At 31.9% G+C, this 16,018-nt stretch overlaps 1 protein-coding gene across 2 annotated transcripts; it reads right to left on the reverse strand.

Annotated features, from left to right (window-relative positions):
• Positions 1-3,452: 3,452 nt before the first annotated feature.
• On the reverse strand, positions 3,453-10,940 carry LOC128185865 (uncharacterized). 2 transcript variants are annotated; one of them, XM_052855541.1, is made up of 8 exons: positions 10,705-10,940; positions 10,334-10,530; positions 7,982-8,589; positions 7,773-7,824; positions 7,055-7,261; positions 6,171-6,499; positions 5,592-5,797; positions 3,453-4,497 (listed from the first exon to the last, which is right to left on the reverse strand). In XM_052855541.1, exons 3-8 carry the CDS (start codon positions 8,538-8,540, stop codon positions 4,288-4,290), a joined length of 1,563 nt encoding a protein of 520 aa, XP_052711501.1. In that variant the 5' UTR covers positions 8,541-8,589; positions 10,334-10,530; positions 10,705-10,940; the 3' UTR covers positions 3,453-4,287. The 2 variants fall into 2 exon arrangements, with proteins under 2 accessions (XP_052711501.1, XP_052711500.1); XM_052855540.1 differs by lacking the exon at positions 10,334-10,530.
• Between the last annotated feature and the right edge of the window lie 5,078 nt (positions 10,941-16,018).

The following is a 16,018-nucleotide window of genomic DNA, read 5'->3' on the forward strand; positions in this document are numbered from 1 at the left end:
AAATTCTTTATAATTTTTTTTTTTCAAAATTATTGTAGTGGGTGAGCGCCGTCTCTGTATCTAAATCCGTGCATGAAATTATATTAAAGTATGTTTGTTTTCTATTATGAATTAATCGGTGAAATAAATCTCTCTCTCTCTCTCTCTCTCTCTCTTAGTTCATCCGGTAATTAAACAAAATAAAGATAATGATCCAACAATGCATGATCTAATTTAATAATTGGTTTAAGTTATGTATTTTTTTTCAATTTTAATTTTTTCTAGGTCTAACTCTAGATCTGCTAGATACATGTTAAAGATGAAAAGACTCTCAACTGCCTTTGTTATATCGGGCAGGATATTACTCATTCATTCATTCATACTTTATTTCCTCTACATAGAGATTGAACATAACACATACATACATTTTCTAACGAGTCACATCAAAGATATACATTTACACAAGTAATATTGGGGGTGGGGATGGGAAATAAACAAATAAATAAGAAATATCAAGACTATATACAAAGTTATCGTCACGCTGTAGATACACAAGTGCACATGTCCTCACGTGTGGAATACAACAGAAGTTGATCGGTAGTACTCGAGATCGTGTTAGTTTGAAGTTAAGAATACGAAATGCTTATGAATGCTATGGCGCCCCAGCAGTACAAGGAATAGGTCGTTTACTTATAACCCATACAATTCCGCAGAGAGCTGCACATCGAAACAGTTTACGATCACGTCCCACCAGTTTTCGCGAATCATCGCCGTAGACGGACAGGAACATGAGGAATGTTGAAAAACATTGAAGAATGAATTATTACACAGAATACATGTATGAAGATCTCCATTTAAACGAGTGGTAGTACAGAGTGAGTAGATAAACTTGCTGAGTTCGATTTCTCGGTAGTTTTCGGGTGACGGATTTGAGTTTATATAAAGTTCTGTGAAAAGTGTGAAGTCACGATCATGAGACATACGTGTTTGCAGCATGGAAACATGTGACGCAGCCACTTTGATTTTTTCTAGGTCTAACTCTAGATCTGCTAGATATATGTTTAAAATGAAGATACTCTCAATTGCCTTTGTTTTATCGGGCAGGATATTACTACTTTGTTTGTCTAGACATAGTTTTGTTCGTTTGTGTATATCTAATTAGAGTCTATTGTTTGTCCAACTTACGAAAACCCCTGGAAGTAACACAGAATATACTATATATACACAACATGTGTGTCGTGTGCCCAGGTGCACGTTTGTGTATATCTAATTAGAGTCTATTGTTTGTCCAACTTAAAAAAACCCCTGGAACTAACACAGAATATACAAGATATACACAACGGGTGTGTCTGTGCCCAGGGGCACGTCATGGTTTCTATAGGTGTTCAAATCTTAGAATGTACGTGTATACGTCTAGTGAATAAAAGTTTATTTACATTTGTAATTCATTTTCAAAGTATTATTTCCTAATTCTGGTTTTTAAAAATGTTACGTTTACAAATTAAAGATACATGTAGGTAAGAGTAAAATGTGGAGGCTAATTAATTACTGTACCAGTGATCATAAATAGGGGTTAATTATTTAAATATATGTATAAGGGTTAAAATATCACATACCCGGCCTGGTACATCATACAATTGTATGTACAAGTATATGTATAATTCATTTACAATTGCCACATGCAGTAAATACGTCACCGGTAATTGGTAATATTGTTTGTTATAGAACTGATAGTTTAAAAATCATGTATACAATTGAATATTTAAACATACTGGAACGGCGCCGTTATCATGAAAATCGGGAAATTGCATATAACTAATACCTAATAATTTCAATGCATTTAATAAAAGAATGATTTCATCTTCTTCCTTGCATTTCATTTAGCTATGAATTAGATGAACGTTTATCATCTCGGTTTGAATTTATTAACTAAGCAGGCCTACTAGTAAGCCTGATGGTTTCCATTTCGGTAAAATATTTTCTTTTTCACCGAAGACCAAGTACCGTATTTCATTCTAAATACATGCATGCATGTAATTTATAATTAAGATATAACTGATTGTTACGAACTGAATGGAAGTCAAAATCTTTTCAATTAAAAAATACACATCCATTGATTCAATATCCACTAATATATGGGATATAAAAACCGCATATTTATATAAGTTACCGTGGCGCAGAGGGTGTGAGGTGATGCTAGTAAACAAAGGGTCACGGGTTCAATACTCATCTTGAGCGTTTTGATTGTTTTTTTTCATTTTATTTTCTAGAACAAAATCAGTTTCTAATACCTTTTCTATCATAAAGTTGATATATTTTGCTGGTTAGTTAAGCACAATAAAAGATTTTTAATGGCTTAAAGGTGGCTTAAAGGTTGCTTAAAGAAGTTTGGACAGTAAGGACCTATAAGTTGTCCTTAAAGGTGGCTTAAAGATAGTCTTTAAGGTTCCTTTAAGCCATCTTTACGCTTTTTAAGCCACCTTTAAGCAACACATATAGCTTAAAGATGGCTTAAAGATCGTCTTTAAGCTACATTTAAGCACATTTAAGCTATCTTTAAGGAGAACTTAAAGATGGTCATTCATCCTGTGCATCTGATTTCATCTTCAAATTAACATGAGAAACAAAATGATTATGCATCGAACTCTGTTTACAATATGACATAAGATGATAATAATCCTAATTACGACAAAGAACGAGAATGCCTCGTCGCGTTACTCCCTTGAGTTATTAAATACACCAAAAGGCCGTTTCTAATTGCTCCATTTTATTCCAGAAAATAAAAAAAAATAACAAATTAGATTAACAATTTAGAACGACAATATTAATTAAGCCTTTAAGATTGTGACCATATCGGAACAAAAGCCAAAAAAAACCCCGAAAAATAAAACTTTACAACAATATCAAAAGTTTTGGTCGGACCTTGATTACAAAGGATATAGTTTACATATTATACATTGAAAAACATAAAATAAAAAAAAAACTTTTACACGCAATATTTTTGGATACATAAATTATGCCACACAAACAGCTTTGATTTTTTTTAAATTAAGAAATGCTCTTTTTCTTCGACTTATTATTCTTGTCTCATATACATGTATATGGTGAGTTTCCACATTGTTCATATAATTCAATCATTGTTTGCCAACTATATATTATATAAATTATTTATACAAATTAGTTAATGTATCAGTTTCCCAAATTTTCAAAATGTCTTTGTTGTTTTCTTGGTGTGCATAGTTTTCATAAGCTTTAACTGCAGTAAATGAGTGATTTAGCTTTTTCATAAAAAACAGAACCACACATGAATAATCTGATCATATGAAGACAAAGATCTTTTATAATTTCTTCGAAAATTGAAAATGGTATATTGAAACGTATTAAATATATGGTAAGCTTAACAAATCACATGAAATGTGTATTTATTTATTTTTAAAAAATCAAATCTTTTTTGTGTTTTTTTTTTTTTGGGGGGGGGGGGTTCAAATTTTGAATATGCAAGACATGTGTTAAAGCTGACACCGCTCGTAAATAGGCAAGTCTGCCATATTCATTTTTTATCAGCGCTATCCAAAGAACCCTTATATAAGCTGCAGACCTCTAAGCAGTTTAAAGCATTTCGCTGAAAAGGTGTCGCATGTTTTGACGTACATATTGTCTTGCTTTGTTATTTGGTAGAGTTGAAATTATTAAATATTACGCACTTTTGTCAAGCAAGAAAAGTACTAACATCAAAAAAAAAAAAAGTCAATACATTATTTACAAACAGAACATAAACATATTATAAGAAATAAATGCATAAAATCCATAGACCACGAAAGGAATACCCGGTACTATACGTCGGCCACCAGTTTCAGGTGTGCAATCGGATGTAACAAAATCAGAAGGTTTATATATCGGTATTTGGCCCGGATGACAATCCCTATTTACGAACGGTGTTCAGCTTTAATGATAACAAATAAGAATTGATCCAAAATTTAACATATCCAAAACAAAAAACTGAACAAAAAACGAACAAAAAACAAATCAGTATGCAAGCCACACTTCTTCAATATAATAGTCCAACATGCGATATATATTACAAACAGTCAACACAATTAAAATGAACTTTAAGATTGTTTGATGATATACTTTGGTGATGTAAATATAAATCCATACTTTGATGAAACATTCACTCTACAGTACATGATAATCAGCTGCTGATTATATGGTCATTTATAATTACTAATGAATTGTTTTCAGCTGTATAACATGCATCGCTCTACTTTATCATATAAGTATCAATCAAACTTTCTTTTAAACTACATTTTAACGAGTTTCATTTAAAAAACGCATATTTCCTGCTCTGGTAATTGACACTTTACTAATAAGAATCGAAAGTAGGTAACCTAGAATTGATAATATTAAGACAAGTACTGCAAATTTAAGTACTTTTTCTCCGTCAACGTGAATAAACGATGTTTCCTTTTCAAATTCCATACGTATCAAATCTCTTCGTTGAAGATGAGGATCACAGATCTGTAGATAGTTGATATTTCAGATATATATTTAAGAACAACCATTTTGCTTTCAACTTATACAATTTTAATTAAGAGATTCCTTTTACATATTTTTTTAAATCAACAAATGTGTTAGTTTCTCTTTGTAGTGCAGTGAATATAGCTTTAGTCTATTGACCTACAGATCCTGTTCAAAGTCTTATTTTCACTATTGATAAAAATCGCAAGATTTAAGACGGCTGTGTTTTAATTAATGATACAATGGTAAATTTCCGCATATAGATAAATTATTTGTTTTCCAGCTCTCAAGTTGAAAATGAATTTCAGTTACGCATACATATTTTATTTTTTGGAATTTGTAAAATATTTTCTATAGTAATTGATGATCTACATTTCTAAGTAAACATGTCTTAATGGATAAATGCCCAATACATCAAGAAGTAAAATTTTCTTTTGTAAGCTTATGATTTTATAAATTTCGTAGATTGAACGATATTCATTTCCCTACGAATCGATTCGTTAATAAAACGATGCAGTACGTTTCTCGCATGTCACGATATGCTTAATTTATTATATTATGAACATGTGTGCAAAGGTATGTGTCCTGAACAATGCGAATATACGTAAAGCTTTTTATACTTTTTTGTGATTTAAAGGTTGGGGTAATTCTTTAAATCCAATTTTAATTTCTATTTTATACTACAAAACGGTGAAAATTATATAAAAAAATTGTTTATTGCTAAAGACGAGTACCATGTTTAAAACAAGAACATGATGGGGTTGAGGATAATCGAGGGTTAAAGTTGTAAATATACATGTAGCAGAATATTTTAGAATTGAATTATGAACATTTGTTCCGAGATTCGGCGAATATTACCTCAATATCAAGCCAATCCTTACCCGGTTTTTATAACTCCTTTAACGTCACAATTACCTACATACATGTATGTACGTCTTATTACTGATTACATAAAGTATTCGAGATATGCCTAGGTTTTCGGCTAACACATTGTTCAAACAATTTCCTCGTAGAGTTTTTGAGAGTAAGGCCTTCTGTATGACAAATCTGAAAAACTGTCATTTTTACACAATTTTCATAATGAAATTGCTTACTGATGTAAGGAAGTTCAAAACCTTTTCCACGGCATTGTTATCCCACCAACCAGATTGTGTATCAGACCTCTTGTAATTTACACACTCGAGAATACGATCCATGTTTATAACAAACGAGCTGCAAATATTTCTTTTTAGATCCCTTATAGCCTCCTCCGCTAAATCACATTCATCCATTTTTGTCATTACTACAAAAATGGGTATTTCTAAAACAACAATGATGTATAAAACTTCAAAAAACACGAATCTTTCAGAAGGTCTTTTATATTCATGTTAAGTTTGACATATATCCTTTTAAATTGCATGCCACGTTTTAACATTGTTCGTAGCTACTGGGAGTAATATCCTCTTTTAAAAATCACGTTATACATGCACGTATTTTATCAAACTACTAGCCCTCACCTCTAGCAATACTCAACACAAGTGGTCTTTTCAAATGGCATTGAAATAAACAACGTTCCTTTGTGAGCATGGCTAGCGCATCACGGAAAATATGCCAGCAGAGCATTTGCTATTCATAACGCTATGTTCTTAAAATATATCTATCCATCGATTTTTAAAAAAAAACTAAATTCTTACCTTTAGCAGATCTTTTAAGAACAATATTTATGTTTTCCATTAGAACTGTTGGATTTTGCCCGCTTTTTGGAGCCAAGAGGAAGACAATGGCATCGACAATAGGACCTTCCCTTTTTTCCATCTGCACCATTTTGCGACCTTTTTTAATATTGTTGCAAAAGTCGGTCAGATCGGTAAATGGTTTTAGTTTTCCATCCAAAATGTATTCAAGAATGATGTCAAATGGGGAAAAATTGGCTTTGTCCATTCCGACCATATCCACAAAAGTTGGGTACCACAACTTATCGTCTTCGTCTGTCGTGATTTTTAAATACTCTGCAGGGCATTTACTAAAAATGTGAGAAACGAAATATATAACGCTAAAATTATTGAATCTAAGACATTGTGTTTTGTAAATCCATATATCAATTAATTCAATCGTTGTAGGCATATAAGAAACCTTTCATTTATGTTACAGTTCATTTGAAAACTTTTCCAAAAACATTACAAAGATGAAATCAATATTTGCAGTCAGAATATTTGGCATTTTAGCTTATCCATTTTTAAGCAACTTTTGAAGGAAAGAAAAAAAACAATGATAATGAGTCACTTTAATTTTTTTTTTTAAAGTGCTGGATGTTTTTCTCAATTTTAAAACCATATCAATCTCCTTTAGATTTGAGTAAAAATAATTTTTGCTAATGTTAATTATTTAAACTTTTGAACTAAAATGTTAGGTGTTTTTCTTCATTTAATAATAGTTTATGTAGTCCTCGTGGTTAATTTGATTTGATTCTCCTTATTGATTCAAAATTAGATTATTGCAGTAAAATAAAAAAAAAAATATGTAAAAATTAAAAACACTTTGCATATATTTGTAAGCCATTTTTTTACATTGCACTTACACATCTAAATAGTTGGTCTTGCTTGAGCTGGCTTGGGCAACTTCACAGTGTTCATGATATATTCCCGTTATGGCAGTAAGAACTGTATTCACAAATGAGGATTTTCCTACCCCATATTCTCCAACCATTAAAAGTGCTTTTGATTTTCTCATTTGCTTTGTATTTTCTGTTAAATTATTTATTGATGTCAGTATTCTCTTTTTCCTCCTGCCAAAAAAGAGAATAGTACCAAATGTATATCAGTAATTCATTATATTCGAGTTAACACAATTAGTGCATTTATTTATATATTGCCCATTGACTTAAAATGCTTCACAAAATTAATGTTTAATGTTTAATTGTAATTGAGTAAAAAGCTTTTGATCAATCATTTGAAACACGCCTATTGACCCAATTCTTTCATTTATGATTTTTTTAATGCAACGTTATTGCAACAAGGTATAATATGTACATGTATATAACAACCAGTAATTAAGTAATTTTTTTTCTTTCCCATACTGTGGAATCATTAGATTTCGTGGTGGCTCAATTTTCGTGGAATTCGTGGGTACCTCTCAACCACGAATTAACATGCTCCACGAATTAATAAATTAGGGTAATAAAGTCATATTTCCTTTCTAAGTTTCAGAGAATACACGAAATTACGTCCCCATGAACCTGTAAAATTTAAGCAATCCACGAAAATTGGCCCCCACGGAATTTAATGATTCCACAGTACCTTTTAGAATTTCCATTAAACTGTATATCTTCTTCCACCAGTCTTTTTCTAGCTGTTTTTGGTTAAAAATAATGATAGATACATGTACATGTATTTATAACAAAAATAAAAATTTTAGTTTTTTATTAATACTTATAAACTTCAATAATGTTTTTACAAATACCGTTAAAGATATTTAGAATCAGAGAATATTTCCGAAAAATAGGTACCTCTTTCTAGGTTGGTTACTCGTTTGTGCAGTTCCTCAATCCGATCAAGATCACTGTTGAAAATAACTTGTAGCTGTGCCACATATTCCACTTTTTTATATTCAGGTAAATTTCTTTCTTTCATGCGTAAACAAATGTCAATAAAATCCTGTTTAATTCCTTCCATTGCTTCAATGGCGATGTCTTCGTTTTCAGTATGTATTTGATGAACATACTTATTCCTATAGATACGCAATCTGTTAAAATCGTCCGAAACGGTAACGTGATTAGGATATGGCATTTCCTTTGAGCAGACGATGTGTAATCCATTTTCAAATATAATATCCCCGTAATTTACAAACAATTTGTTCAATAGCGTTACATCAAACTTGTCGAAGTTTCCACTCTGAATAGTTTTCTTGTCTTCTTCAGATAAATGTTTATGTCTTCGTCTTTCAATTTCATTTATAAGATCAGCAGGGAGAATGTGTTTTGCTAAAAAATGCTGGAAAGTTTTTGTCATCACATCCCTGATGGCAATGTCAATTCTGAATCGGCGCTCCTGATTTCTTGTTATCATTTTTGTCTTTTGAAGGCCTTACTTACGTTCTATGATCATCCTATGTTCCCTATAACATAATAGAAAATAGGCAGACTATAGCTGTAGGAAAAATATTTTTATTTGTCATTAAATCAAAAATCAGTTAATAGCTATAGATTCAACAAATGTTCGATTACAATTGCTCTTAATGTTCGGCTGGTGTCTACTTGAGGTGTCTCTTTGATTTCATACTTTATGACTTTTTGCAAATTAAGTAAAATGTGAAACCTTTTCTTGGCTTTGCACTTAAAAATGTGAAAAAGTTATTCTATTAAGTTCTATGTTTTTAAAGAAGAGAGACAGAGAACGTATTAGTCAACGTTTTATTAAAGATAGAAGGCAGTCATCTTGATAAATATATTTTGTCAGACGTGGAAAAAATCTGTTTTTTAATAATACTTTTAAAAGAAAAACGTTTCAAGACCCATTTTGCATAATGTATTTAGGAAATACAATGTATTTACCGTGCTATAGTTTTTATGTATTCACAGTTAAATGTATATACATCCTTATTTGAAAGGATATTTAGGCCCCTTTCATTCTCTAGATCTTGGTCCTAAAACAAAGTATTGCTTAAGTGTGACTATTTTTATATTTCAGTAAGTATTTGTTTGATTCGTAATTATATCACTGACAAAGACAAATGAATATGTAAATTTATATTAATAAACGTCGAATAATTCGCAATTAGATATTATGTTGAGATTATGTTTCATACAAGACACTTTTTTCAAAAGTCTAATCTTGAACAAAAGAACTCAAAATGTATTTCTATAAGGTATATTAATAGAGACTTTGATGCGAATCATACAATGGCCAGAAATTGAAGTCAATTTGTAAAAGCCAGCCGATTTCCTTCCAATAATTATGAAATCCATGAAAGCTCGGACTTGACTTGCTTGTTGGATTGTTGATACAAGTACGTTGCAGGTAATTAGTATACCTATAGTTGGAATAGGCGTCCAATTACAATGACGATAGACGAGCTTTCAAAAACTGTTATATAATATTACCAAGTTCAATTTCAGTTTATTCGCTCAAACCAAATAATTTGGTACAAGAGGAACATATATATAATACATACAAATACAAATCGTCAGAGGTACAGACAAACAGGTACATTTTCATACAGGGAAACAATATAAATAAAGAAGAACAGACTATAGAATCACTACTTATGTAGATTTTAGTATAAAAGTATGAAGTATACCGCGACAATACATTCATTTTCTTGTGCGACATAGTTTTGTGCACTAAATGTCAATCTATATTTAACAGGTCGAGACCACTAGATTTTGTGACGTCTGTTTAATTTGCATGCGAAATTAGCCATCTGTTTACCAATCAGGTAAACGAGTTGCAAGGAATTGTGGGCTACTACAAGTTTCAGTGTATATAAAGCGTATTGGATATATATACCATTTAAAATTGTCCTTTGGAAACTCATTTTGAATAATTTTTCAGTATTTATGAAATAAAAAAGGACTATTATGTCTGAACTTTCATTTCTATGCTCACATTTAAAATGTATTACATATGAGTCCTTATATTAATCTATTTAAATACCCCTTTGCCAATGTTCAAAATAGAGGTACATCTTATTGAATTAGAAGCAGTGAATACCGTTTTTTTACATGAAGTGTTGAATCGTAAACACGTTGTAGACCGTCATGCTTTGCGACTCATTAACTGGATTGGAGAATCTGTTTGACGTAAATATTGTCACATGTTAAATAATGCTATCTATATATACATGTAGTAGTGTTCCCGACCTGTTTAAATGGCGCTAACGACATATAGCATGGCGATTTTGTTTTCTTTAGGAGCTTAGGCATTTAAATGTCAAACAGATCCAACTCCTTAATCCGCATTGTGTAGTGACTTTTGTTAGCCGAATTGAAATTTTTGTACACCGCATTTATTGTAGAAGTGTCTCAGGCATTCATGTACATTTTACGTCGTTTCAGCGCTGCAATGAAGCATTTGTTATGCACCATCTTAAATTTATCATTGTAACAATGTAGAAAATGTTCACTTTTGCATTTAATGTACTCTCTCTCTCTCTCTCTCTCTCTCTCTCTCTCTCTCTCTCTCTCTGCTATTTAAGTTAGGATTTCAGAAGATTCAGAAGATGACCACTTACCACTGAAAGTCTTATGATCCGTGTATTGAAAAACAAACTTAGAAACAACTGCCACATTACAATTCGCTATTAACACTATTGCGTCCACCTTTTCAAACGTTCAAATAACACATCATTTTGCATTCACAAGCTCCTCTAGAATAACCAGCAAGTGGCACTTTCGCGTCATATATTCCACAAAAACATGGTGAGATCGCATTACACTTTTTGTATGGCACAAAACTTTATGACCCAGATCAAAAGATTATGGCAGCATGGAAGGGTCAAATGAAAATATAAAAAAATCAGGGGTTGTTCCTGATGAGTTAGAATTTGTTCGAATGAAAACTTTAAATTTTTGGACGCATAAGACTTGTTCTGATAAATTAGGATTTGTTAGGAGGAAATAGCTATTTGTTTGGACGAATAACTTATCTGTTTATAAAAGCAGTAGCTTAACGAGTGATATATAGAATCTGTGAAGGCAATAATGTAGATGAAGGGGGTCTGTAATCAAGCTGCCCGTCTCCTGGAATGTCGTTTTTTTCTTCAAATAATAAATTGCTATACATGTATACACATAAGTAGATGTAAGACATGTACTAGTCACTGATAAAAATATGATATCTGACATCATCACGGATGACTTTGGTGTAGGACGCAATTTTTAGCTCTACCAAAATGGAATAAAAATAGCTTTTTGCAAGTGCATCAATGTGCAACAGGATATTATTTACTAGCGGTGCACTCTGGAGTCACGCAGTGTTCAGAAAGTTGCGATTTTATTCAGAATAAGAACGTTATTTAAGATCAATTCTATGTAAGAATCAAAATTCGGTGGCCACGCATAGTCACGGATTTTCTTCATACTTGACAATTTGATAGACTTTGGTGAGTAAAAAAGCCTAACACCATTAGTTTGTTGCTATGTGGTCCCGTTGCCATGGTAACCGTGGGTAAAGATGTAAAAGTGGCATTTTAATGCTTATTTGAGAACATACTGTGAGTAATGTGCTGAACTTGGGGTTTCCAGGGTAGAATATATTATTAAATTTTTAAATCATGGAGAAACGCACATTTTTAGAGCGTTTCCATGGTAACTAAACATAAATTTAAAAATCTGTTTTCTTCATTTCATTTGAATAAAAAGTGCAAATCTTGGACTTTTTGGTAAACACGATTATGATTGTGCAAGTAAAAATTTAAATATGAAAACTGAAAACCGTTGCTATGGTAACAAGCTTAAAAATAAGAAATAGTATAATTTTTTTAGGCATCTTTGAATAGATGTTATTCACTAATTGTGAATAAATATATAAAGTCAAATGGTGAGAAAAAATAAAGCATGTCCTTAACGTTAATGACACTTGAAACAAATCTGTAATTTTCTAAAAATAACTGCCGTTGCTATGGACTTTTCAAAAGGTAAGAATTTCTGTGTGATTTTTTACGTATCTTAATTTTCCATAGCAACAACACTTCCCTGTTGCATAACAAAGCTTTTTGTGGTATATATATAATTAAAATTTACATATATTTTTTCAAGTTCCAACTTATACAATTGCTAAAAAGTTCTAAAATCGGAAATTAAAGCATATCAAAATCATTTTCAATTTCTCAGTTATTCTTATTTTTTGGCCTTGTTGCCATAGCAACGGATGTCAATATTCATAATAAGATATATATGGCAAGGACATTGATATAGATGAAAAAATTTAACAGTTTCACATTTCGGCTTATCAAAAAACCGCAATAAACTGATTTCAAATATTTGCAACGGTTTCCATGGTAACATTTCAAAAGTATTGGTTTCTCCATCAATTTTCTGATATATTTAAATAATTGAAAATAGGACAAAGGCTGTTTTATGTTTTTTATAGTTTACATTATTGGGCAAAACTTTCTAATATGACTTCATAGTAGGTAAGTTTTGCTATTTTTCCATCTTTAGCCTCGATTACTATGGCAACGGTTACCCTTAGCAACCAACTTTAAGTGTTTTTTTGCGTTTTACACCAAGGTGTGTCCATGTATGAAATATAAGGAAAATTGGTGACTATGCGTGGCCAGACCATTTGATAAATCATTGATTCTTTCATAGAATTGATCTTAAAGTGTTTGCGTATTCTACCTTTAAATTGAGCACTGTTTACACAAGCATGGCCCGTAAATGTGCTAGCCCTAGCCCTGATCTGTCGACTACACCATCCACTACGGGCAGAAAAGACAGCACAAAAGACAACAAAAAGAAAAACCGTGTACAGTTGAACATTAAATAATATATATACATCAACCGCAGTTAAAACACTGTTGTATCAGACAAAAAAAGCGACAAAAAACGCAATTAAGCAGTTCTGATCAAAACCCTGTCAGATTCCACGGACGAGATAACAGGTGAATATGACCTACATTTAATTCTCGAAAGCATTGGCGGATTAAGGGGGGCGGGGGTTCCGGGCTCTGGGACATATAAATTTTTTTGAAAACTTGTAATGCCCATTTAAAGACAATTTTTCCCATTTATAATATAAATATTGTAATTATCTCAAATAAATGCTTTTAAAATTGCTTATTTAAAGAATTTCTTACAACGTACCGTAATTTACATGTATTTCTTATATGAAAAATCCCTAACGATCTTTTTATCGAAAAAAGTACTCCCCTTCAGCATCCGGTGTTCACTGCCATGAGTAAACATTAGGAAAATAAAAAAAATAATTACATGAACTTAAGCAGTATAGCTAATTTTATGCAGATTTATAATAACATCTTAAATGTATTTTCTGCTCTATTTTTAAAAAAAAATCGAATATAGTTCATACAGTTTTGAACTGACAAGCCATCGAGTAAAACGACCTTCAAGTCAAGTACGAGTACATGCTTTCAAATGCATTGTTTAGTTTATTAACCTAAGTAATTATGATAGAAAGGTTTTACTTCGTTTCATACGAAAAATACAAGAAAACTACATGACCTGCTTATACGGGTTATGCTGTTTTTTTCTTGAATGCTAGCTACCTTCATACTCACATGAAACACAAAAGAAAGCCTTTTTTGTTTTGTTTTAAAAAATCGGAAATTAACCTACAAAAATACCGTGTTAGGGGTTTATCATCGTCGGATACCCACGGGTGATTGCGTCTTTTACTTATCTGTAAAAGACGCGATCACCCGTGGGTATCCGACGATGGGGGTTTATATGTAAACCATTATGAAAATGCACAACTTTTCAAAACTTTCCTGAATATGATCGCATCTGTGCTAGTGCCGGATGATGTGGCTCACCCATTACAGAGGTCACATCAAGCTCCCTGGGACGACTATTGCTTTTACAATTGTATTGCACATGTTCCATCTATTCCGCAGATAAACTATCCCCATTTTTTGTCATATCCTATCATTTAGACCTTTATGTAAGAAGGCAATTGATAGAAATTAAAATCGATAAATAGTTCAGAATTTAAATATCAAACACATAAAAATAAATCATTTTTACAATAGCTTGTCGTAATTAGTCTAAATTATCTTTTGTTTCTTAGTGCTTATTTCTATTAGGCATAGACGCACTTCTCATTGCGGGACTTGGCGTTTTTAAGGCTAGAAATTATGCCAAACGTCCCTACATTTACCAGAACGCTCAATAATGCAGTGCACTCTGATATTAAAATAGATATGAAATAGATATTGATGAGATAAATGTTTATTGAATTTACGCACGGAAAACGTTCAAAAGGCCTTGTTTATTGACAAATAATGAATTTTGCACGTCTTGATTCATCAATTGGAACCCCCCCCCCCCTTTCCAAATTGCTGGATCCGCCTCTGGAAAGCCTTCAGGAAAAAAATAAGGATCGTTAACAAAGACTGATATATGTGCCGTGGTCAAAAATATATTATCAGAGTTAAAAGGTGAATTCATCGAATAAATCAAGACCGCATTCAAAGATGAAATAAATCAAAGTACTGAAAGTACTGAAAAGCGTTAACCTAGCTTGGTTCGAAGAAAATTTACTGTGTGCAAGCGTAGGCGGAAATGAGCCTTATTGAAGTTTTGGTTTATGTTTAATGAATATCAATTTAAAGTATCGAAGGCCAGATTTCTTTAAATATATGTTACTTTCTTAAGATGATGTATATTAAAGCTGAACACGACTTGTATATGGATACTTGCCTGAAAAAAGATATGTTAAAATCACAAATTATACCTTTTGAACAGTAATTTATCACAGTTTTTGACATTTTCTTGCAAAGAATTGATTTTATTTTTCTATATTTTAGCTTCTGAATACGCACTATATTTTTTCACCACTGCGTAGCATCCCGTGCTGATGTACGTAAGCCCCGCAAACCAATCGTATCTACTCGGCCATTTCCGTCACCCAGATAACTGGTTCCCTATACCTCTTACCAGTTTAAATGATGTATATTTCTGCTCATAGAGGGCAGTTATTCCTTGCACCGGAAATAGAAGTCTAACGACAATAAAGCGCTGAGCTATGCTTAGCGCTTTAAAAAGGAATTAAAGACTGAACTGAAAACTGAATCAAAATGTGACATAGAAAAATTCACACACAGTTATATATCGACGAAAAACTGAAGCAAACCGATACTGATAACAGCAAAAAAATTGACGCTCTTAATATGGACCTCACTGATATAAGGGAAAAAATCGCAAAACTGAAAAAAGAGTACAGAAAATGAGTGATGAACTTAGAATAACAACATAAAATGCCCGACAAGCCATTTCTATGGCAAATTTTAACCAAAACTTTTTGCAAAAATGCATCATCAAAATACTGGGTGAACAGGGTGAAAAGCCAACAAAATATTTTCTTAGTGTAGAAAAAAGAAATTATGTCAATAAAACTGTTGACAAACTTATGCAGCAATGGTACCGGTATAACCTCACAGGAAGATATTATAGCAGAAATTGAGACGTTTTAAAAAAATTATATTCCTGCCATGACAAAGTATTACAAGATGTTGCTATTGCACTACTGTATACCTTAATTACTATTAGAGTACTTGATGAAAATATGTCTAATAATTCAGAGGGCTACATAACTAATGAGGAAGCCTTACTGGCATAAAAACATGAAAAACAATAAAAGTCCAGGGAGTGATGGGTTTACTACAGAATTTTTTGATTTTTTTTTTTGGATCTTGGATGCTTTTTTCTTAGCTTTTCAGTACTGTTTTTCTTTTTTCGATATCTATCATACTTTTTATAAACGCAGAGTACAATATGGCACTGTTTTGATAAAAAAAAATGTACAACAGGCGTCATTTTTGTTAAGTAATTTATGCGTTTTTTTTTTTTAAGGATCTTGGATGC

Source organism: Crassostrea angulata, chromosome 5, assembly GCF_025612915.1.
Source record: "Crassostrea angulata isolate pt1a10 chromosome 5, ASM2561291v2, whole genome shotgun sequence".
Taxonomy (NCBI): domain Eukaryota; kingdom Metazoa; phylum Mollusca; class Bivalvia; order Ostreida; family Ostreidae; genus Magallana; species Magallana angulata.

Bases quoted from the DNA above. Each gene is read 5' to 3' on its own strand.
- LOC128185865 (XM_052855540.1), bottom strand. From the start codon at position 8,540: ATGATAACAAGAAATCAGGAGCGCCGATTCAGAATTGACATTGCCATC. The intron at 5,798-6,170 runs GTAAGAATTTAG...TTGTTGTTTTAG, and splicing joins TCTTAAAAGATCTGCTAAAG to AAATACCCATTTTTGTAGTA. The intron at 4,498-5,591 runs GTAAGCAATTTC...AACTATCTACAG, and splicing joins TTTTGAACTTCCTTACATCA to ATCTGTGATCCTCATCTTCA.